The sequence below is a fragment of the Pan troglodytes genome, chromosome 11 (genome assembly GCF_028858775.2).
Source record: "Pan troglodytes isolate AG18354 chromosome 11, NHGRI_mPanTro3-v2.0_pri, whole genome shotgun sequence".
Taxonomy (NCBI): Eukaryota; Metazoa; Chordata; class Mammalia; order Primates; family Hominidae; genus Pan; species Pan troglodytes.
The window spans coordinates 14,422,313-14,446,866 of NC_072409.2; the positions used below are offsets into that span (position 1 = coordinate 14,422,313).

A 24,554-nucleotide genomic window follows, 5' to 3' on the forward strand; every position below is an offset into this window, starting at 1 on the left:
TTATTGGGCTCCTACTGTTTGCCAGACATTATAGCAATAACAACAGTGTTTTTTTGTTTGTTTGTGTGTGTGTGTGTGTGTGTGTGTGCACGCACGCAATGTGCTTGGGGTTTTCAAAAAACATTTCAGAAAGTGAGTGAGTCTGGGCTTGAAGCACACTCAGCCCGTTCCTGCCCCACTCACTCCCTCCACCCTATCCCAACAATGATGGCAGAGGGAGGAGGAGAGAGAGACCCCAGTCCTGGGCTGGACGGTTCCTCTGCCCACTCTTGCCTGGCTATTTCCTCCTCCAGGTGGCCATGATTTTCCATCTGGATGATCAAGTTGGTGGGCCATTGCAGGGGCATTTGGGTTGGTAACTGCTGACATCCAATGAAACTGGTAGCAGAGTACTCCGAAGCAGGGCTCAGAGTGAGAAATGAGGGGTGTCAGATGTCTGGGGGACGGACACCACACCTGCTTGGTGCATTCAGCAATGCCAGAGGGTGCCTGGATACACACATTCCTGCTCTCCACCCAGAGTCCTCACATCACCTGTCTGTCATTCACTACAATGCATCGAGCCCTACTCTGTGTCAGGCCTTCTGCTGGGCTCTTCAACACATCTTACCTTTTGCCCCCACTACAACTGCCATGCAAGGGCCATTCATTATCTTCAGCTCATAACTGAGGAAACTGACACCCAATGAAGTGAAATGACTTCCTTCAGCTCACGCTGCTCAATAGTAGGAATTCCAACTTCATTCTGCCTGGCTCCAACCCTCCCTCCTCTCTGGGTGTGTCTTTTCTCTGGGTTTCTGAGGTTCCCTGAAACTTTAGGAAAGGAACAGAATTCATTTGCTTTTGCCCTCTCTAGCGATCTTGAAATTTTGTGTCATTAGGAAAACTGGAGCTTAAGCTGCCCTTTGTTAACTGCGTTCACTCCTCGTAGGGAAAAGCTGCAGGTTTTTCAGGAGGCCTCCCTCATCGCCTGACATGCCTTCTTTCCAGCCCAGCCAGGAGCAGAAAAGGGCCTCTGACCTCTGCATCACAAGCATCTGGCAGGGTGTGCTCATTAAATATTTGAAAGAAAGAATGAATGAATAAATGAATGGGATGTTGCATATCCTCCACTTGAGCACATATCACACCCTGTTAAGATATCTTTTGTCTGTCCCGTGTCACCATTCTGATTCCTTGAGAGCAGGAATTGGATCTTTGTCTCTGCATCTCTGTAATCCGTCCAAAGCCTGGCACAAGACAGGAGCCCCAGGAATATCTGATGAATATGTGAAGACCTAGAATTGATCTCTGGGCCTCAGTAAAACTCTTAGGTCCTGTGAATTTCACACCCAACCAAATGGCAGCAGCCCCAAGTAGTTTCAATAAGTGGTTTTATTACTGGTTAGATTTTACAAATTCTGATATTCGAACAGACTTCCACCTTAAAATTCTAAAACAACAAAGCGACCGTTGGAGGGGGTTTGATTTTTCCTTTTTTTTTTTTTTTTTCTTTTTTTCTTTTTAGGACTATTCAAAGTAACAAACTTTTTTTTGTTGTTTTTTTGTTTTTTACATTTTTGCTCTGGTCATAAATATACAGAGAAAAAGAGGGAGAGAAAAATGAACAAGTCATCCAAAGTATGGAGATAAAACAGTATTCCTAAGGCACGTGGCAGTCTTTGAAAATACAGAAGCTCTAGCCAACTTAAATTATTTGTTGTTTTTCCTCGCTCAGTCCACAAAACTGTACAGTGACACAAATGTTGTGTTGCAGGTAGATCTTCCAAGTTGTTCCTCGGTCCACACCGCTGCATTAGCCGGGCGCACACTTCTTTTTTTTTCCTCTGTTTCCAGGCGAGATCCTAAAATGTGGTTAGTTAGTTGCTCAAAGCCTCTATTTTAAAATACACTTGGAATTCAACTAAAGATAATTTCTTTTTTAAAGAAATTGTGGGGTGAGGGGTTGCGAGTCATTAGAAAAGGTTGGTAAGAGTCGTTTGTGAGGGGCTGTGAGGCTCATGGCCCTCCAGGTTGCCAGGCACAGAAGTTAAGACGGACGTCACAGTTGGCAGGGTGGGGCTAGTCAAGTCTGTCAGGGTGGTGGGCGTGCTGGAGGGGCTGAGCGAGGCGTTGGAGAGCTCCGAGGCCGGGCCCGATGGCGTCCCTGTCTGCAGCGCCGCGTCTGTCGACTTGTCCACGCCCGTGTTTTCCTGCCGTAAGAGGTTGCGCCTGAACTTGGCTCGGGCGTTCTGGAACCAGACCTGCGGGGGACGACAGGGAAGGGCTGGTGAGCGGAAGGCAGGCAGAGCATCCCCCCGACTGCTTCACTCAGAGCTCTGCTGCCTCTGGGGACGCTGATCCGCGTTTTGCCAAGAGGATCCAAAAAGTCAGGTTGGCAATATTTTGCTTTTTTGGTTTTTTTGTTTTTGTTTTTGTTTGGAGACAGGGTCTGGCTTGGTCCCCCAGGCTGAAGTGCAGTGACACGATCTCGACTCACTGCAGCTTCTAACTCCTGGGATCAAGCGATCCTCCCGCCTCAGCCTCCTGGGTAGCTGGGGCTATATAGGTGAGCACCACCGGCCCCGCTAACTTTTTAAGTTATTTTTTGTAGAGACGGGGTCTTGCAATGTTGCCCAGGCTGGTCTCAAACTCCAGGCTTCAAGTGATCCTCCTGCCTCAGCCTCCTAAAGCGTTGGGATTACAGATGTGAGCCACTGCACCTGGCCAATATTTTGCTCTTAATAAAATAAAACAAAAATTTCACTCTATCTAATGGGCTACGGCTGGGCTTCTCTTTCTGATAGGAGGTTCCAGAGCTGAGCTGTACTCCCGAATATCACAGCCACGAGCCACGTATGGCTGCTGAGCACTTAAAATGGCATTAGCCCAAATTCAACCAGTCTGCAGGTGAAAACACACAACCTATCTGAAGGCTGAATATGAAAAAAAAGCAGGTAGAATATCTCAATAATTTTTATATTGATTACATGTCGAAATGATTAATAGTTTGGCTATACTGAGTTAAACAAAATACATTATTAAAATTAATTTTACTTTTACTTGTCTCTCTTCATTTCTTCAAGGAGGCTACTAGGACATTTAAAACTTAAAATTAAATGTGTGCCTCATGTTGCATTTCTATCAGACACACCGAACACACACACCAGACAAATCTTGATCCTTTTCCTAATGGTTCTTTGAGACATTCCTTTTTTTTTTTCTTTTTCCTTTTTTGGCAGTTGCCTTTCAGCAGACAATAAACCCCACAAGTTCTTGTTGGTAAAATTTTTTAAATGTTTTGTGGTCAGTAAGTCTGGGAATGGGATAAAGAACACATGAGAATCAGGCAATAATAATGAGTTACTAAGAGGAAGTGAAAGACACGGAACCTATCCCCATCATCGGTTGGGGGAGCCACCAGGTACCCTGGGCCACTGGGTGTCAGGTCCCAGGGTGGAGGTGGGTGGAGGTAAGCAGCGTGGGAACGGCAGCCAAATTAAAGCGAGGCCAGGGAAGTTGAAACCCGCAGAGTCTCTCTCCCGACCTGCTGCATCCCGTATCGACTTATGAGGGACGTGCGGTGGGGCGCAGAGCTGGGGCTGAGCTCTGTGTGAAAAGAATGTCAGTGAGAGAACATGGGTTTACTTTCATTTTTCCTTGGGCACAGACACACACGCGTCCACTCCCATATCTTTGCGCACACGCCTGTATGCATTCAGGAAGACACACAGAAATTCATCTAAGGACGGGCACAGTGGCTCAAGCCCGTAATCCCAGCACTTTGGGAGGCCGAGGCAGGTGGATCACTTGAGGTCAGCAGTTCGAGACCAGCCTGTCCAACATGGTGAAACCCCATCTCTACTAAAAATATAAAAAATTAGCTGGGTGTGATGGTGCGCTCCTGTAATCTCAGCTACTCGGGAGGCTGAGACAGAAGAACTGCTTGAACCCGGGAGGCGGAGGATGCAGTGAGCCAAGATCCCACCACTGCACTCCAGCCTGGGCCACAGAGCAAGACTCCGTCTCAAAAAAAAGAAAAATGAAATTCATCTACACAGCCAGCACCCAAGTACAACCACCCATCTAACAGCACAAACACAGGGACCCGCTGTACCCAGAGGTCCACGAAGTACTTTGGGAGGGGCTTAGGAAATCCAGGCCACTGTGGGGGGCGTTGAACCTTCCAAGGAAAAAGGCCCGAAAGGCAGGGCCCCTTCACTTCCCTTTGCGTGAGGAAAACACCTGCCAGAAGCCTCCCCATAAAACAAAGGGCCTCAGGGCACTCTGCAGATTCTGGGGTGTCCAGTTGCGCATTTCCAGATGTCCTGCATCTGCCTGTCTTCCCAGTGTCTCCGGCAGGAGAGGGAGGGCTGACTCCTGGCCCCACGCACCCCTTGGGACCACCCCGGCTGCAGGGGCCTGTGGCCTCAAACCCCCGTTTCTGGTGGCGTAACACAATTTGGGCTCAATTAAAAGCAAATCCACAAGAATCTTGGAGTAAAGTGGGAGATCCAGACCCTGTGAAGTGGAGAAACCAAGCTCCCTCCTCAGTGCTGGATCTTCCCAGGAAGAAGGCACATTTTCCCTGGCTCTCTGCCCAAAGAAAGCCCATCACCCCTTCTGGGGGCTGGCAAATAAGTACAGTGCTTCTCAGACCACCCTCGACATGCTTTCCCTGGGGTGGGGGGGTCCTTCCCTTTCCCGGCCAGCAGAAATCTGTAGGGGAGAGACTGTGTCCTGGTGGCCTAAAGAAAATGGATGGGGAAGCCCCCAGAGGCCCTCAGAGAGAGGAAGTGACTTCCCCAAAGTCATGCAGATTGGGGTGGAGAAGGCCGGAGCCTTGGTGCCGCCGCCTTGCCACTGTCCTGGCCTGTGTGCGTGTGACCCCTGAGCAGCCTGTGCTCTGTGCGTCTGACTCTCAGAGCAGTAGCTGGAGCGGGGAGCCTGGGTCGAGGGTTGAGGGTGCTTTGCCGGGTGCTCATTTGCTCATCCATCCGGGGCTCCAAGACCTCGGGCAGGGCTGGACCCGGTTAGTTGCCGGCTGTTTGCTATTTCTCAGGCTGTTGCCCCTAACAGTGGGCTTGTAAACAATGACACCATCGTCCACAACTACCTTCTCTGCTTTCCAGAGCTGAGGCACTGGGAATCTGGTAGATGAAAATTCAACAACTTCATTAAAAGCCCGGCTGCTCTGGGGTTGTGTGGGGTTTGTTCTTCATGTTGTCAGGGCTTCACTAGAATTCTCTCCCAGGTATTTCAAAAAGTCCACTCCTGAGAGTTTGATGGGGGCAGGGACCCTTTCTATGCTATCTTCATGTCCCCCGGTGCATGGCAGAGACTGGCAGAGATTAAGAATCAGTAATATGTATTCATAGGAATGGCTGACATGTATGTACCTTTTACTATGTGCCAGGCTCCATGCCACCCTCCAGCATGCACTGCCACAGGTTATTCCCATGAAAAGCCAAGTAGGTGGATTCGACTATTATTATTCCCATTTTATAGATTTATTTATTGACTATTATTATTATTATTATTATTTTTGAGACAGAGTCTTGCTCTGTCACCCAGGCTGGAGTGCAGTGGCACAATCTCAGCTCATTTCAACCTCTGCCTCCCAGGTTCAAGTGATTCTCTCCTGCCTCAGTCTCCTGAGTGGCTGGGATTACAGGCACCCGCCACCATGCCTGGCTAATTTTTTTGTATTTTTAGTACAGACGGAGTTTCACCATGTTGGCCAGGCTGGTCTTGAACTCCTGACCTCAGGTGATCCGCCCACCTTGGCCTCCCAAAGTTCTGGGATTATAGGCATGAGCCACCGTGCCTGCCCTCACTGTATAGATTTAAAAACCAGAGAGGGTCAGAGTGGTAAAGCCGCTTGCCAAAGGTCACACAGAGGGCAACCTGAGACTGGAATCCAGGACCACTTGCCCTAAAAGAGTCCATGCTCTCCCTGCCACATGGTCCTGAGGGAGGTAGCAAGTCCATGAATGAGTGAATAAATGGATGAAGAAACAGAGAAGCAACTATAGTGCAGTGGAAAGAGCAGCTTCCAGTCCTGGGACTACCACGTGACCTCGGGTTTGTCCCTCACCTCTGGACTGGCCTCAGTTTCTTCACTTGTACAACAAGAGGGTTAGACCACATCATACGATCTCTATGGCTCTCAGGGTTCTGACGGGCTGGGATTCTTAGGCAGCTGCAAGCAACAAGGTGCAGTCTGCCCCACCCACCCATCTTCTGAAACTGACAGGCCTTCTCTTTTCACATGCCTCAAGTTCTCTGGACTGTGTCTGGGACAAGAAGGCGAAGTTCAGACAGAGAATCATCAGGACACAACTAACACCAGGCCGGGGTGCCCCAGCCTGGTGCGCGGTAGATCTCCAATAAGTCCTGGGTAGATGAAGAAGCACACGTTGCTTCTTGCCCCTTCCCAGGCACTACCTGACCATGCAAGTTGTGTTTTGCCTCACAAACCTCCTTCCCCAGAATTCTTTCATCAAGAAAGCCAGGAGGGCCAGTGGGAAACCCATTTTGCCCCCAGCAAATCCCCACCTGGGATGCTAAGGAAATCAGCCAAAAGATGAAAGCTTCATGCCCATCATGGCATTTTTAATAACATCAAACTAATGGCTGCATCCAAAGTGTCCACTCAGATGCGGCAAGTGGGAGTCATGACACAGCCACTCCACGATGCCACAGGGGAAATGTCTTGTGATGGCTGTTAGGTGAAAAAAAGGATAAAAAAAACTATGCCCTCTGGTATTGTACCTTCATAAAGCAAATAATAATGATGAATACTATTCCTCACGAAGTGCCAGGCATCTTTTTTTTTGAGATGAAGTCTCGCTCTGTTGCCCAGGCTGGAGTACAGTAGTGCGATCTCAGCTCACTGCAACCTCTGCCTCCCGGGTTCAAGCAATTCTCCTGCCTCAGCCTCCCAAGTAGCTGGGAATACAAGCATGTGGCACCATGCCCGGCTAATTTTTTATATTTTTTAGTAGAGATGGGTTTCACTGTATTAGCCAGGATGGTCTCCACCTCCTGACCTTGTGATCTGCCCACCTTGGCCTCCCAAAGTGCTGGGATTACAGGCAGGAGACACCACACCCAGCCAGTGCCAGGCATTTTATAAGCAACGTCCTAAGCACTTTACACATTAACTCATTTGGTCCTTATAATAACCCTATGCGGTAGATGTGAATATTATTGCCAATTTGCAGGAGTAGAGACTGTGTGCCTCTTACTGCACAGCCAGAATTGAGATGTGACTTCCAACAGACTGGTTCTATGCCCTTAACCACTACTTAACCTCTAAATCACACACTTTAATTATTGGATTCCTGTGCTCTTAGAAGGGTAAGGTTTTTTTTTGGCTTGTTTTGCTGTTGTTGTTTTGTGTTTTTCCTATTTTTCTAAACTGTTGGTATGGCAGTTCTAGTATTTTGTAAACTTTTAAAGAGGTTTTCTTTAAAGAACCAAAAGTAATAAGCACTGAACTGGAAATCAGAAACCCTTGGTTCCAGCCCCAGGCCTAGAACCACTTTGCTGTGGTTCTTGGGAAAGTCACTCCACCTCTCTGAGTCTTGATTTCCTTTCCTTTGAACTGAGAGGTTTAGGCCAAATCGTCTGTGAAACTCCATACAGCTTAGGCCATCCAGGACTAGATTGGACACTCATCACCGACCTGGGTGGTAGACAGGCAGGAAAAAGACCACTTTACAGGTGGGGAAATGGAGGTTCAAAGTAATGAAGTGACTTGCCCTGATATAAACCACACCTCCTCCTCAGGGAAGCTTTCCCTGACTACCTCCTTCAGCAGGTCAGGTCTCTGTGCTCTCCTTGTACCCTTGCATTTTTCCTACCTAGCATGTCTACCATTTTATTTCTTTACAAGAGTTAAATAAGAATTATATGTCCAGATAAAATTTGGGAAATGTTAGATTAGACAAAGTTGAGTCTCTTCCAGATTTCTCAATGCCTGTATTAATGCTAACATGCTCTGATCTCCAAGAGAAAGACATAGTCAACCTTGAGCCTTTCCCAAACCTATTTGATCTTAGAATCATTTAAAAGAAAAACACAGAGATTAATCTTAGCACCTTGTCAATTGTTTATCCCACACCTTGCTCCACATGCCCTCTGGGTGGATGTTCCAGTGGGGTCTTGTTCAATGTCTTTTTTTTTTTTTTTTTTTTGAGACAGAGTCTTGCTCTGTCACCCTGGCTGGAGTGCAGTGGTGCAACCTTGGCTCACTGCAACCTCCACCTCCTGGGCTCAAGCAATCCTCCTCCTGCCTCAGCCTCCCAAGTAGCTGGGATTACAGGCACATGCCACCGTGCCCAGCTAATTTTTGTGTTTTTAGTAGAGACGGGTTTCACCATGTTGGCGAGGCTGGTCTTGAACTCCTGACCTCAGGTGATCCACCCGCCTCCGCCTCCCAAAGTGCTGGAATTACAGGCGTAAGCCACCACGCCCAGCCAGTCTTGTTCATTGTCTTGTTCCCCACTGAATCCTCAGTGCCTCCAGCCCTGCCTGGCACATGGCAGGTCAATATATCTGTCAAACAAGTGAGTGGCCAGAGGAAAGCTAGAGTTCTCAACTCCTAAATTCTCACACAGGTTAATAACAACTAACTAGTCACCTGAAAGATGCTATTTATTTATTTATTTTGGAGACAGAGTCTTGCTCTGTTGCCCAGGCTGGAGTGCAGTGGCACAATCTCAGCTCACTGCAACCTTCACCTCCCGGGTTCAAGTGATTCTCCTGCCTCAGCCTCCCGAGTACCTGGGACTACAGGTGTGTGCCACCATGCCTGGCTAATTTTTGTATTTTTAGTAGGGAACGGGTTTTCACCATGTTGGCCAGGCTGGTCTCAAATGCCTGGCCTCAAGTGATCTGCCCACTTCAGCCTCCCAAAGTACTGGGATTATAGGTGTGAGCCACCACACCCAGCCTGAAAGATGCTTTTTAAGCTGTTGGTGGTTAAAATGTATTTTCTTCCAAAGTCACACCAGGGAACCCCTATGGAGAACTTTACCCACCCAAATCAATCAGCTCATCACTCACTTCCCCAAGCTTAGGGCATCTTAATATGCTGCTTCCCTGGCCCTTCCACAGGAAGGAAGGAAAGCAACTCAGAGAGACTTCTATGTGGTGAGAAATGGTCTCCATGCATTTGTAAGGCTTAAAGTCTTTTTTTTTTTTTTTTTTTTTTTTTGAGACAGAGTCTCGCTCTGTCGCCCAGGCTGGAGTGCAGTGGCGCAATCTTGGCTCACTGCAAGCTCCGCCTCCTGGGTTCACGCCATTCTCCTGCCTCAGCCTCCCCAGCAGCTGGGACTACAGGCACATGCCACCACGCCCGGCTAATTTTTGTATTTTTAGTAGAGATGGGGTTTCTCTGTGTTAGCCAGGATGGTTTCGATCTCCCGACCTTGTAATCCACCCGCCTCGGCCTGCCTCCCAAAGTGCTGGGATTACAGGCGTGAGCCACAGTGCCGGGCCAAGGCTTAAAGTCTTAAAGGACCTCCGTCTAAGGGGCCATTCTGTCTCCTAGTCACCTTGCCCACTGATAGTGAGTATTGTAGTTGCCATGCTGCTGCTGATGGCAAATGTGAGCACCTTTTATGTGATGAGCACTTTACTAGAGGTTTCTGCTTCCCTACCAAGACATGGCATCTGTGACCCACACCTTCCCTCCTCTCCCACTGTACTGCTGCACTCTGCATCCAGATCCAAGGGAAAAAAGTCAAAATCCCTTCGTGTGCAATATTGGAAAGAGCTTTGGAAATTTCAAACCAATCTGAACTTGACTCCTGGCTTCATCACTTACTAGCTGTGAGACTCAGGGCCAGGGTTCTAGACTCTCAGAACCTCAGTTTCATCATCTGCAAAATAAAGATAATCACATTTTTAAAATGTGTGCAAAGAGGGTTGCAGAATGAACTGTACTGTGTAAATGACTGCAGGAGACTGAACTGTACTGTATAAATGAGTACATGAGATCAGCATGCCTGGGTCCTGACTCTATACTCTGTAAATTATACTGTATGTCATCTTATTTACTCCATGCAACCACCAGTAAGGTATCCTTCTCATCCCCATTTCATAGATAAGGAATTAGGCTCAGAGAGGAGAAATTAAAACACCCAAATCTCACTGCTGGTAAGTCAAACAGGATTAAAACCAGTCTGTTACCTTTCAAAGCCATGCTACCAACTGCCTCAAACTGTTCCCATCCCACTTCTGCCAGATTCCCCATCAGCATTCAGGGCACCTGGGGGCAAGCCCCACCCTGCCAATGCCTGGCTCCTGTATCCAGCAGCAGATCACCTCATCTTACTAGGTCTTAAGCTTCTCATCTGTAAAATGGGTGGAAAAATCTTAAGGTAAGGTAGATACGTGGCTGGAAAGATAATGCTTTGTAAACTGCTGCATCACCATGTGCAATAGGAATATTTGGGATTTGTGCAAATGTGGTCTGGGGAAAAGGGAGAACAGTGCTACACGTATGCCCCACCCCCAGTATACAGACCCTAAATGAAACTCACACTCAGACAATCATTGCCAGATTGGCTCAAAGAAGAAAGAACTATGTCCATTGATCAGGCAGGCCTGGATTTGGATCCAGCTCTGCAGGTAACTAGCAAAGTGTGATTTGGGGCAAGTGGAGATCATTTGGGCCTCCGCCTTCTCATCTGGATGGTGGGGGAAGAGGGATCATGATGCCTGGTACACAGCATGGTTGGTCCTTTCTCTGGGCTCCCTCAGTAGGTGCCCCAATGGATCACACCATGAGGAAACTGTACATGGGTCTGTGTCTATACCTAACAGGTGAATTTCCTCAGGGCCAGGACCATGGTTTGTTCATCTCTGTGTCCCCAGGGCCTGGTGCCAATATATGTTTCATCAGATGAAAGAATAAGAGGTGACTCTCCTGGAAATCTGATTTGTTCCTATGTCAGGTGACCAAGCCTTCTGCCTCCCCAAGGCCAACAGAGACTGGCTCCTCACTGGAGATTCTGATTCAACTATGGGTACTTACTCTTCATTTCATTTAATCTGGATAACTGAGAGAGGTTTGTGCCCTAATGGTGCCCTTTCTACAGATGAGAAATCTATGGCTCAGAGAGGGTAACTAATTTGTCCAAGACACACAGCCAGTGAACCCAGCCCAGGTCTTCCTGAACCTGGTTCCATCCCCAGCTCAAGCATTAATTCACAGAACTGCCCTCCCTCCCCTGGCCCCACTCCATAGAGCGAGCCTGTCTATGCCCAGGAGGGCTTTGAATGTGGCCCAACACAAATTTATAAACTGTCTTAAAACATTATTATTATTATTATTATTTTAGCTCAACAACTATCGTTCACGTTAGTGTATTTTATGTGTAACCCAAAACAATTCTTCTTCTTCCAATGTGGCCCAGGGAAGCCAAAAGATTGGACACCCCTGCCACAGAGCAACTGGGTTGGGGAAGGACGAAGGGTCCTACTAAGCAGAGAAAAGGCAGCCCAACCCCAAGTCCTCAGTCCGAACTCACCCACGGCTGAAGGGAGGGGACGCCAAAGAGGGTCCTTGACCTAACCCCAAGAAGGCAAACAACGAACGAAACAGACGAGAGGGACCTGCTACCCCAGCCAGTGTAGTCAAGTCCTCCATCCACCAGGAGCTCAGGCCACTGGGACTCCAAAGCAAAACAGACCATGAGGGAGGGGCGGGCCCAGAGGGGCGCATCGGCATCCCATTGGCCGACGCTCCCTCCCTCGGCTACGTCACCCAGTCCTCCCTCGCCCGCAGCCCCTCGCCCGCTGCCCCGCCCGCAGCCCCTCGCCCGCTCCCCGTGGGCAGCGCTGCTCAAGGGGGCGCCTCGGGAGCCTAGGGGCCCCAACTCCCGGCTCCCCCCGCAGCTGCAGCTGCAGTTGCGCCGCGTCACAGCCTCAACCCGCCCCACAGAGGGCATTTTTTGTTTGTTTTTTGTTTCTGACAAACTCACAAGAACTTTCTCAGGGCAGCTGCACAGCCCTCCGTCTTCGTCATCCCTCTATGTCACCTCCCAGCCCTCAATCCCAGAGACCTGGGGCTGGAGGGTGGGTCAGACTGGCCTGGACTCGAATCCCACCACCTCCCCTCCTGTTGTGAGGCTGTCCGGTTACTTCATCCCTCGGTTTTCTTCCCTCAAAATGTGTGTCGCTGGCACTGTAACCACACGTTCTGAAGAATAAATTGGTTAAACTTGCTATAAAGGGAGGCATTGTCTTGCCTTCTCTTTGTACGAATGGGGAAACTGATGTCCACTACCAGAATAATTGCTCATACTGGTGAATCATGCCAGCTAATGAATCTAGTTAATGCTGTTATTGGCTACCATCCACTGAGCAACGAAGTGTCAGGTCGCACCACAGGCACGTCATTTCAGTGGCTCCTTGGATAACCCGGCAGCATAATTTATTGTATCCATTTCTTGTATGAGGAAACAGGCTACAAAAAGTCAAGTGACTTGCCTAAGACCCTAAAATGAGTAAAAGGAGGAGCTGACCGTTTGAGATGTGGCCCACGACTCTGCCACAACTTTGGGTCATGCAGGAGCCTGGGACCTGCTCCTGTGCCTCCAGACTAGGGTTCTTAACATCTCTAGGGGTGTGAAAATCTGGTGAAAGTTCTGGATCTTCTCTATTAAGAAGTTACTCACACATGTAAGTGCAGTTCTGCTGAGTTTCACAGGCACCCAGCCGCTCCCCCACCCCACCATGTCCTCTGGGCAGTCCCGCCCCCACCTGCCCACCCAGGGAATCTGCCCACACACATCCCCACCACCAAACCTTGCTTCCAGGAGAGTCTGGGAGGCAGAAGATAAATCTAGAGAGATGCCTGAAGGAAGAGAGAGGGGGGAGTGAGACAGAGGCAGACAGCAAGAGAAGAGAAACTAGAGTGGGTAAGAAGCAAGAAGCAGGAGCTAATGATAGTCACCTTGGGTGTACGTCCTGGGATGGGGTGGGGCGGCCTCTAGATTTGTCTGAAATGTTTGAACCTTTTATGACGTGAATGTGTGTAAAATGAGTGTCACTTGAATAATAAACAGAAACTAAGAATTGCTTACAAGAAAGAAAAGAGACCGAGTGTGGAGACAATGAGGATGGAGCGATACGCAAACAGAAAAACAGAGAGGCAAAAACTGAAAAAGAGAAAAGACAAAGTAAGAAAAAAAAAGACTGAAATACAGATGGAGACAGGCTGGAGAGGTGAAGAAAGAGAATGAGAAAGATAAACACACAGAGAAGCAGACACAGGGTGGAAGGTCCTTCCAAGGCCCACGGCGGGGGGTGCAGGGTTCCACCCCAGTCCCTGGTGGTCGCAGATGCCCTCACCCCTGGCCCTGGCTGACCTGGAGGACCCGCTTGGTGAGGCCCGTCTTTTGCGCGAGCTGCTTCAAGTCCTTGGCGTCGGGGTTGTGGTTAATGGCAAAGTAAGACTTCATGGTCCGAAGCTGGTGGTGCTTGAAGGACGTGCGCATGCGCTTGGTCTTCTGGCTGCTCGGGTATGGCTGGTCACGGTCCAGGTGCTCTGCGTCGTTTTCGTTGCAGCTTAGCGCTAGGGAGGAGACACAGAGCCGGTGGGTGAAGTTCCTGACCCGCCCCCCATGCCAAATCCACACTCGCCCCACCCACTGCCAAACATTTCAATCCTTAACCCTGCTGCATGTCTGCGCCACAATGAAAGGGGGACATCATCCCCATTTTATAGATGGAGACACTGAGGCTCAGAGACAGCGATCCACCCAGGATCACACTGCTAAGAACTGCAGCACTGAATCCCGGCTCTGGGAGAATCCAAAAATCATTCTGAGCCATTATGTTATAATAAAAACAATAGTAGCAGCAGCAGCAGCAGCAACAACAACAGCTACGACTTGTTGATGGCTGATTGAACTCCAGGTGATGTGTTAAAGGGCTTTCCAGGCACATTTTCTTTAGGTACTTAAAACAATCCTAGGAGCACCAGGTATTATTTTTCCCGTTTTTACAGATGTTGAAACTGAGGCTTAGCAAGGGAAGTCACTTGACTTTGGACACAGCAGGACAGGGTCTCTGGGCCTGCCCTCCTCCTGTTTTCCAAGGCACTCTAAAGAGGAGTGCTTTCTGCCATCTCCCCCTACCGTGTCTGGGACCGGCACCTAGAAACTGCTGAGACAGAGACTCACGTTCATTTTGCCACACCCAAAAGTACTGAGGGACCCCTGGGCCTCGGGCACTGGGCCAAAGGTTGGAAACTGCATTTTGCAGTTTAATCCTCATCGCTACCCTGTAAGATGGTTGTTTCTCCGTTGAACAAGTGGAGCAAATTAGGCTCGGGGAAGTTCAGAGATCTGCGGCAGTCCACAGAGAGCGGCAGAGTGGAAGGGGAAGGAAGTCCGAGGCAGAAATAAACATGTAGTAGACACCTATGGTGTGTGTTTGGCTTTACTAATGTCACTGTACATCATTACCGCTCAGAGAGGTGGCTATGACTATTCCCATTTTAGAGATGTGGAAACTAAAGCTAAGGGAAATGAAGCCACGTGCACACTGCCACACCACCAGTAACCAGCTAGATTGATCTTGATCTGTTGAGCCTAGATGTAGCACTGGAGTACTCCTTGTTTTCTTCCACTACACCACGAAGGGAGGAGGGAGCCTGTCCCTATCCACAGGGGGCCTCATGGGGGCCAGGCTGCCAATGCCTGGCTGGCATTGGGGGTGGGGAATATGGGTGAAAACCTGGGCCTCAGAAAATTGCTCAGCCACCTGGCAGCTGACGGGGACCTGCAGGACCCCTCCCAAGGTCGCCTCCTCATGGCACCTCCCGAGCCATGCCACACTTAAGGTCTTGCCTTGGGGTAAGCCTCATAAGGAGTGTACATTCAGTCCGCCTAAAGTGAGAACTGAGAAGGTATCTTGTGCCCTCATCACATACCCATAACAGAGCTCTAGATTTAGCAAACGAAAATACAGGTTGCCCAGTTAAATATAAATTTCAGAAAAATAATAAGTAATTTTTTAGTATAAGCATGTCCTAAATATTGCACGGGACATACCTATACTAAAAATGTATTTGTTGTTTACCTGAAATTCAAATACTACAGGTGATATAGCTATGCTAAAAAATTGTCATTTATCTAAAATTCGAATATTACACGGGACACTTATACTACAAATTTCAAATTTATTCGTTATTTTTCCAAAATGCAAATATTGCCGGGGACACTTACACTAAAAATGTATTTGTTACGTACCCAAAATTCCAATTTAACTGGGGATGCTGCATTTTGCCTGGCCACACTACCTCCAAAGGACTTTTACTCTGCTGGTGACCTCCCCCTTCCCCTGCCCAGATGGGGAAGAGCCCCTTGCAGAGAGAATTTGCAAGATACAAGTCTTGCCCCTGCCTTTGGAGCTGTTAGCTAGGGGCTACACCTCCTAGGGGCCTCTTTCCACCGGCACTCAGGTCCCCTCACCCCCGGGGCTGCATTCCCACAGAGAGCACGCCCAGAGTGAAGAGCGCGGGTCCGGCAATTTAAAGGGGATCAGAGGATGCCTCTGAACCTGATCCACCAGAACTGCTTGGAACCCGCTAAGGTGAGCAACCCTTTTCTTTCCCCCAGTCCCCAGCTCCACTGGGGGTGGGGCAGCCTCCCTACGGGGTATCTTTGGGCCCATCCCTCCACCGAGCCCCCGCCTGGGCCTGGCTGCTGTTAATGAGCTCCGTGGGGACCCCGGCGCCCCCATGGGCCCAAGGGACCTGCCCTGAGTGCCGCCTAGGTGGGGTAGTAGTGCGGGGGAGGGGGACAGAAAGGGCAGAGAAAGGAGAGAAAAAGACAAACACGGAAAGGCAGAATGGAGGGAGAGAAAGAGAGAGGGGGTAGGGACGGAAGATGGACAGAGCCAGGAAAAAGAGAGGAGAGACAGAGGAAAAGAAAGCGAAGGAGCCAGGAGAACCACAGAGAGACAGCTACAAAGACAGCAAGAAATAGGGAGAGCGGAGGGGAAAGCGAGTCCCGGAAACAGGCGCAGCTTGTGGCGAGGGTCCGGTGGCCGAGCTGAATCCCGGGGCTCCGGGAGACCCGGTCCCTGCGGGGGAGGCCTTTTCCGAAGCCGTTATTGGCGGGGGAGTAGTGAAAAGGGGAAAGAAGGGGAGTGGAGAAAAAGGGAAAGGAGCCGGCCCTAAGTAGCGAGGCCGAGGCCGGCCAGAGGCAAGGGCAGGGGGCGGCGGCGGGGGAGGCAGCCGTGGGGCCCAGGTTTGGCCGGCGCCCCGAACCCCCTCACTCCCGCTCCCAGTGCCCGGGGGCGGGTCGAGATTCCCCAGGATCGGATCCGGGGAGGAGCGAGGGGCCGAGGGGAGGGGGAGGACCCGGGCTTTCTCTCTCCTTTTTTTTTTTTTTTTCCTCTCAATTAGGCCGATTCAATGGAGCTAAAGAGCTCGTAAAATCATGAATAATTTACTCGTGATCTGTTATTAACCCATCGGGTTTCGAGCTCTTGTCGCTGGGACTGAACCTGTAATCAAATCTGACTTCGCCTCATTTTACTAAAGACGAGATTGTAGGTTCAATTGTCTAAATAATGGATTGGAATCAAATCAGTAATTACGCCGCCAGGCACACACACACAAAAAGCAGGGGCTGGGGGAGGCCGGGCGTCCGGCGGGTCCGCGCGGGACTCCCGCGGCCGCGGCGCGCAAACCCAGGCGCAAAGTGCGCGGCCCGGGCCCCTCGCCCGCTCCTGCCGCCGTTTTCGCGCCCCCAGCCCGCTGGCAGCCCCGCCCGGGGTAGGGGGAGGTTTCCGTTCCACCGGGGCCCGGGCCCGAGGGGCTGCGGGAAGAGGCCGCTGCGGCCCCGCCCCGGAAGGACTTTCCGACCCCGCGGCCCGCGGCTCTGCTGTAAGCCCAGCGCTCGGCGCCCCGACGGCGCCCCCTCCCCACTCGGCCCCCAGCTCGCCGCCCTTCAGTAAGGTGCCGCCGCGCCTCGGAGGGACTGTCCCCAGAGCAAGAGGCTTTGCAAGGGGTCGGCGTGGCTGGGCCACAGGATGTGGGACACTGCCACAAACAAGCTCGTGTCCCCGTGGTCGGAACCCTGCACGCACACGCACACGACCCGCGCCCGCACACCCCGTCCGCGATCGCACCCTCCAGGGCCCCCGCTTTCCAGTCCTAGCTGCCCCGCGGCCCACACTGCGGCCATTTCTCTCCTGCCAGTGCGGGAGGGGAGGGAAGGGCGGACGCCAGATCTAGGAAGACTGGGCTGGGCCCCGAGAGGCCGGGGAGATGCCCTCTTTCCCCAACCTAGTCCCGGGAGCCCCGAAAGAGCCAACCGCATAGCCAGCGCCGGCGCACCGAACGCCGTTTCTCTCAGGACTAGGAGCCCCGGCCAAGGTCGGAGAGGAGGGCACGGGAACAAACACGACACACACAGAGACAGAGATAGAGAGAAAGGACGGAGAGAGCGGAAAGGAAAAAAAGAGAGAGGGAGGCCAGAGAGAAAGTGAGATGGCTGAATGGAGGGTGTCTCTTGTAGAGGTTAAACAAGGCTTGAATTTCAGCCTCCAGCCCACCTCGCTGGGGGAAACGGCGGCTGAACAGCAAAAAGCAGAAATAAATCTCTGTACCTTCTACTCTCTTTTTGCACAATCCTACAACCGGCGCCGAACCTCCGTGCCCAGGAAAACAATACAGCTCCCCAGCCACCAGGTGCCCTGGAGCCGAGCCCCGCGAGGTGCTTCCGAGTGGAAGTTGACCCCACTTGATAAATAGAAGCGGCTTGGTGTGGGGGGAGCCGGTCTGAACTCGGTTTTGTCTTTTTTTTCGGGGTGGTAGGACAGGAGGGATGGAAGTTCCAGAGAGCTACATCTGTGGTAGTGCCTTCAGCAAATCTTCAATCCGCGCGACCGACCGGCCTACCGCTGCTTCACCATTTACCAAACTGGGGGCTGCGTTTTCCTCCCAGTTCCGCACACAGAGACACACGCCCCATGATCCTCCAAGCGATTTCGTTGGAGCGAACACCCACCCCTCATTTCCCTCTCTATTCAACTCAGATTCTTTAAGATGAAAATAACTGACTTCTTCCCGTCGTAGCACCCTCTGCACAGTCTTGGGTTTGTTTTTGTTTTTGTTTTTTTCTGCTTGTGCATTAGACTAAAGGGAAAAGGAAGAAGAACACAAAATCTCCAAATCTAATTCTGTTGCAAACGAAAGAAAGAAAATAATTGCACATAAACTCTAGTTCGGAAGCCCGGAGAGTCATAAACCTTTCCGGGCCTTGCAGACTTCGGGCAGATGTTGACGGCTCATTTGCCGGGACTCAGAACCTCTGCAGCTGTCCTGAGCAGGGAGGGGCGCGGGAGGGGGCAGAGCTTCTCCGGGAATGGCCTGGGGTTCAAAGATGCCGGAAATCCGAACCGAGCCCCCCACCTCACCCCACCCCACCCCACCCCGGCGCGAGGCCAGGCCTGCTCCGGTCTCGTCCCCGCCCGGGCGCCCGCTTCCGAGGGTCGCAGCCCTCACCCCAGCAGGCGCCAGGAAACTCGGAGGAAAAAGTCCGGGAAAACTGAGACCTGTCTTTAAAGGAGGATCGGGCCGAGCAAAAGGAACCGCAGCCTTTGCTTTCCTGAGTTCCCCAAGCCCGAGTTCCCCAAGCCTGCCGCCCTTGGGACATCTCACGAGGTCAGGCCGCACTCCAGGCCGAGCTCGGCGCCCCGGGCCACAGCCAGCCCTTTCTCTTGGGACCCTCGCCGCCCTGCCTCGTTCCTTCGCCGCCCCAGTTCCCTGCCCTCAGCCGCGCCAACCCAAAACCTGTTTGGCGTCAGCGCCGCCTTGCTTTCGCCATCCCTGCACTTCCTGCCTAGCAAAGTGGGGCAAAGGCCCAAACCAAAAAGCCATCTCCAAAAAAACAATTTATCAGAGACAAGGCCCTGCACCCGGGGCAGCAAGGGACCACTGCACCCTCTCCTCCCGCTCCAGCCGAGGACGCACAGTCTGGAAACCCAGGGGGCTAATGTCCCTTCTGCGAGGCCGTCCGGTGCTTAAGGCTCGCTATTTGCCCAGCACACAGAGATTCAATCCAGCTCCCGGCCGTCGAGGCCGCACACTTTCCCCCAACCCTATGGGGGCGCTTCGTGCGCCGCGCACTCACCAGCGTTGTAGGCCGCCAGATCCGCACCGGGACCCGGGCTCTTACGTTTCCTCGGCCGCCCCTTCTGCACAGTGCCCACGCCATTGTAGTAGGGAAGACCCAGAGGGTTGGCCCCTGCTGCGCCCAGCCCCGCGCTCTTGGCCGCCGCGGCCGCAGCGGCCGCCGCTGCCACGTCGGCATGGTTGAAGTGTGCGGGGTACTCGCCCTGCAGCAGCGCCTCGAAGTGCAAGCGGCAGTAGACCAGGCTGTCCTTCATGCCGAAGTGGTCGCCCGTGGTCAGCATCTTGTTACACGTGGTGCACGTGAAGCAGTTGAGGTGATAAACCAAGTCCCGAGCGCGCATCACCATCTCCGAGGCCGAGATGCCCAGGTGGCAGCGGGCGCAGCGCTGCACAGAGAAGCGCCTGTAGGGACCATGGAGGGAGGGGCTGTGGGAACACACGGTTGGGTACCCCCCTTTTCCTCCTCCAGGTGCCGCTGCTGCTGCGGGGGGCAATCCCCTCCTCAAGAGGAACAACCCGGCCTTTATTTGGAGGATGGGGGGGAGAAAGAACTAGATTTTGACCCAGGCCTGGTCCTGTCCTAAAATAGTTTCCCTTAACACACTTATGCCTACAGAGACTTCTACTTCACCCAGAGTCTCCGCAAGCCCTAGGAAAGCCTTTACCTGGGAGTGGAGGGAGACACTTACCACTTACCCCCTCCTCAACCTTTACTCCTCCCTCCAAACCAGCGCCTGGGAATCCTACTGACTTTTATAATTTGGAAGAAACACAGAGACAGGGAAAGAGAGAGAGACACAGACGCAGAGACAGAGACAGAGAGAATATACATAGACCCTAATCCTAAAACTGGGGAGAAGGAGAAACCGAGAACTTGGAGTCTACTAGTGATTCTGGTTCTTTGATCTTGGCCACCTTTCATTCCCATTTTCTCAAAAGACCTGGAAATGCACCCACTCCCACAGCTCTCTTTCCAGCTGTGTTTCACTCCAGCTTGGGCTGCCTAGGTTTGGGGGTGCCTGTTTCTATAACCTCGGATTAACTCAAGAAACTTCAAAGAGAGGGGAGCAAGGATCCCAACTCAAGCTTTTTTGTGTTCTAAGCTCCGAGCGGGAGGGCAGCTTCTGCTTTTTTTCTCGTTCTCCTACTTCGTAGACCTTTCCAAGAGCTCCCCAAATTGCTGCTTTAAAAGGTTATCACCCAATTTGTGCTGGCTTGGAGAAGTTGGCGGGGAGCGGGGGAGTCCTGAGTAGTGAACCCTCTCCTGGGACTAAACGGAAAGGAGAGGGCCAAACCGTAAGATTGTGCCTGAGATTGGGGGGAGGGGTCCTGAGGGGCAGTTGGGTGGGGGGGCTACCTGTAGTAGTCTTCCTTGCAGTAGATGCTACCGTCCTTGCTGAAACAGGTGAGCTCCGACTCCAGGTTGAGCTTGCACTCGCAGCACTTGAGGCAGCGCATGTGCCACTGCTTGTCCACCGCCAGCAGGTAGTAGCGGTCCGAGATCTTGCCCCCGCAGCCGGCGCACAGCGCGGCGCGGTCACTGCTGATGGACGGCATGGTCTGCGAAGGGAGGGAGGCGGAAGACAGCAGCGCCTGCGTCAGCCAGCGGCCCCTCCGCCGCCGGGAAACCGGCACCCACAGCTCCCTCTGTGGCCTTGGCTAGCCCTGAACGCGGAGGGGGCTGCCAGGACATGCGGCGCGCTTCCCCCCACCCCAAAAGGCCCATTTCCATTTCTGGGCGGTTCAGAACCCAGGCCTGCCTGCGCAGCCCTCGCCAGCCACGGGCCCAGGCCGGGCTCCTGGCCTAAATGGCTCTGGTGCTTACCTCTCTTCCTTCCAGTCCTCCCTGTCCTTTCCCCCAAAATGCTCGGGCTGTGTTTAGGGACCAGGACAGCTACTCCAGTCAAGCCCTCCAAGAGCTTTCCCTAAACTGCTTCTTAAATGAGCCACCCGGGGGATAAGGTGACCATTAAGTCACCCTCCACACAGAATCCTCTTTGGAGAGACAGCGGAGTTCCTGGGCCCCAGCTCCAGTGATCCCTGGATCCTTAGACCAGAGGTTAAGGCCAGGACAAGTCAGCCAACTTCTGGCTCCTCTGCCACACGGGCTGGGGCCCTCTTGGGTCCGGGGATGAGGTAAGTGGGGTGCAGGGACACCCTCAAAGTCCCTGGGTGAAGGACAGGTTCAACCCAAATACTTCCCTATCCAAACTGACCAGCAGAGAAGGTCTAACCGAAGAAGGGCTCAGAGGCCGGGAGGACACTGGCGCCGCTGCTCCTGCTCCCGGAGCAGAGAAGCTTCTCTCGTGCTCCCCACCTCCGCGGCCTCCTAAAGGTCACTTCTGGGCCCGCTGGTCGGGCAGTGTCTGCTTGTCTGGCCCCCAGGGAGGCCTGAGGCGAGGAACTGGCTATTTGGGGCTGGGCCCGCGGAGCCAGGTGTAGAGATCCAAATGGAGTCTCCTTCGGCGAGGGCCAGGCCGGAGCCTGAACTCCCAGCCCTGGCCTGGCTAAGTCTGACCAGTCAAGGGTCTGGGGACGCGATCAACGACAAATGTTGGCGCCGAAGACTTCGGCCTCTGAAACCACGCTGGGGGTTGAGGAGGATCCCCGATTGCCGGAAAGCTGGGAGCGGCCCAAGCCGGCTGGAGCTCCAATGCTCCCAGCTGGTTCGCCCTTCCCTGGCGCCGCTTGCGGCGCCGCCAGCAACCGGAGCCGAGAGGTGGAGGAGAGCGCGGGGCTGTCGACCCCGGCACCGGGCAAGGTGAGAAGGGAGCCGCCCCGGGCCGCGGATGGGACTTCGCTTCCAGTTCGGAAGAAACGCTCTCCTCTACCCCCAGGGCCGAGATTTCGGTTTCAACCTTGTTTCCCTTCTGCGTCCCAGCAGCCGGGTTTCCCCCGAACCGGGAGCCACCGGCCTTGCATTCTGACCGAGGATCCCCAGCACCCAGTCCCGTGCGGCACGAAGGACGCTCCCCAAACTTCGGGGAGCAGAGGCGCTGACTGGCCCGGCCCCATCCCAGCTCTCAGCCCCGACCCCACAGCCGCGCGCCTACCGTCTCGGTGTCGCCGCGGTCGATGGCGGAGCTGATGGCGGGAGCCTCGCTCTTGGCCCTGCGGTCCATCTCGTCGATGACCCCGTGCACCTCGGGGCCCGACAGACTGTGGAACAGCATCGCGGCGGGACCGGCGGGGCCGGGGGCGCGGCTCCTCCGAGGGAGGGCTTGCCCCCCGCCTCAGCTGCCTGGCGCTCCTGGCGCTAACGGGCCCGGTGCATCGCCACCGCGGCCCCGGCCCCGCCCGAGCTCGGCTGAGCCCCCAGGCCGGGCTCCGGGCCCCGGGCGCTCGCGGGGCAGGACGCCTCCCGCCGAGGCGCGGGGGCAGCTACATTGCGGGGCGCCTGGGCGACGGCGCCAAAGCCAGGGTCACAAGGGCACGGGACAAGCGGGGCGGGGGGAGCAGGAGACTAGGGCAGAGGTCGGCGCCCGCCGCGGGCGCTTTCACGCCGCGGGCATCGCCCGCCCGGCTTCAGCGCCCGGGGCGCAAAGCAAGGGCGCAAACTCTGCCCGAGGCGGCGACGGCTGCGGTCGGGGTTCACCCAGAAGCTGCTAGGTGTCCGCGGCGGCCCAGCTGCCTGGACCCCTCCCCTCCCTGGCGTGCGCCCCCAGCCCAAGGCGACCCTCTTGGGCGCTGAGTCGGCGACTGGAGTAGGGGTTTCTCCGAAGCCTGCGAGCCGAGTCGAGCCACCGGGAGAATTGAAGAGGAGGAGGAAGAGGAGGAGGAGGAGGCGGAGGAGGAGGTGGAGGAGGAGAAAAAAGAGGAGGAGCAGAGTGGGAGGAGGAGCCGCCGGCCGCGGGCCCAGCCGCGCGCAATGCTCTCCAAGCGCGCGCCTAGCCCAGCCCCGGCTCTGCAGTCCGCGCCAGCGCAAGCCTCCGCGCCTTTTCTACAGCCGCGCCTGACATCACGTCCTGCCGCCGTGCCATTGGCCGCTCGGCGCCCCAGGCCCTGGCAGCGCGTGCTCCGGGAAGGCGGGAGACCCAAGAGGGAGGGGAGAGGCAAGAGGAGCAGAGGAGAGTCGAGATGGTGGGAGCTGGTGGGCGAGGCTGGAGGGCGGGGGTGGGAGGGAGGCAGGGAGGAGGGAGAGCGCGGGGTTTGGAGTTTTTAAGATACGAACAGCTTCCTGCGATATCTTCAGAAAGGAAAATTAAACCCTCTATCCTAAGAAGGCGCAGCAAGGGGATGCTCGTCTCACTGCGGTCTCCCTTCGGCCTGGAGCCGCGGCCTCAGGCACCCGCCTGGGAGGCCCGGGAAGGCAGGCCTGTGGCAGAGTTGCAAGAGCCTTCGGCCGGCCGTTTCCCATCGAGCTCCGCCTTCGGCCCGGGCTCTGCACAGCGGGCTGCAGGCGGCCGTGCAAGCCTCCTGGGTACCCGGCAGAGCCTGAGTGGCGAGACCGGCGAGAGCTGTGACTCCCGGGGAGGGGGGCCAGCCAGCATATCCACGCTCCAAGCCCGCTAGGGCCCAATCTGCAGCCCAGCATGTAGCTTCTCGCTCTTCCCGGTCTCTCCCCAGCCTGGAAGAGTGGGGGCGAGCATGGCTTTAGGAACTCAGAAAGGCCAGGGTTCGAATCCTAGCTCTGCCATTTACATGCACTGTAACCTTAGGCAGTGACTTATCCTCCCTTAGCCTGTTTCTGACCTTTATAATGGGCGACAAGAAGCTCTCCTCCGCATGGACGTGATGATTGAAAGAGACTGTGGATGTAAAATGCCTGGAACATAGTAGGCACTTAGCAAATTGTTTCATCACTCCCTCTTGCTCCTTTTCCATTAAAAACTTTCTCACTCCAAGACACATTCGATATCAGTGAGGTTCTTAAAAACCACAGGCCTATTCTCTGCCCACTGGGCACACCATGTCTCAGACCCCGCTGATGGCGCGAGTCCTCCTTACCCGCCTGGCTGCACCACCTCCCCAGGGGCCAACAAAGTAGCGTGCTGGGTAAATCCCAACTGCTACCCCCAGCCTCCAGGTTTCAGGCTCACCCTAGAGTCTCCTGGGGACTGGAGGGAAATACCCAGGTGTCTGGTGGGGGAGGGATTTAGGAAATAAAATGATTGTAGACAAAAACTGAATAAGCACTTCGGTTACAGAGTCCCATCTGGGTCTGCTTCGGAGGCAGGTTTGGCTCCGTCTAATAGGGACAAGGCGGGTGTCAGTCTGAAATGACTTGTTTGCCAGGACAGGTAAGGGGATAGTCAGGACCTGCGGTTTACCTCACAGGGTACAGAGTTGAGGCATGAAATCATGTTTTTCACGTGTGTAAGTAACTTTCACACACAAATATATGTGTGCACAAATATATGTATGCGTGTAATGCCCAAGCACATGAACTTGTGTTCATGTGTGCAAA

The 24,554-nt window shown here is 53.5% G+C and overlaps 1 protein-coding gene and 1 long non-coding RNA gene across 2 annotated transcripts; one reads left to right on the forward strand and one right to left on the reverse strand.

The window, feature by feature from the left end:
- Positions 1-1,356: 1,356 nt before the first annotated feature.
- LHX2 (LIM homeobox 2) lies at positions 1,357-23,064 on the reverse strand. The gene is made up of 5 exons (XM_016961627.3): positions 22,201-23,064; positions 20,505-20,707; positions 19,146-19,549; positions 13,365-13,570; positions 1,357-2,243 (listed from the first exon to the last, which is right to left on the reverse strand). Exons 1-5 carry the CDS (start codon positions 22,318-22,320, stop codon positions 1,956-1,958), a joined length of 1,221 nt encoding a protein of 406 aa, XP_016817116.1. The 5' UTR covers positions 22,321-23,064; the 3' UTR covers positions 1,357-1,955.
- LOC129136055 (uncharacterized) lies at positions 2,242-3,041 on the forward strand. Its single transcript, XR_008537331.2, has 2 exons — positions 2,242-2,373; positions 2,594-3,041. It is a non-coding gene; the product is annotated as an uncharacterized LOC129136055 (long non-coding RNA).
- Positions 23,065-24,554: the final 1,490 nt, after the last annotated feature.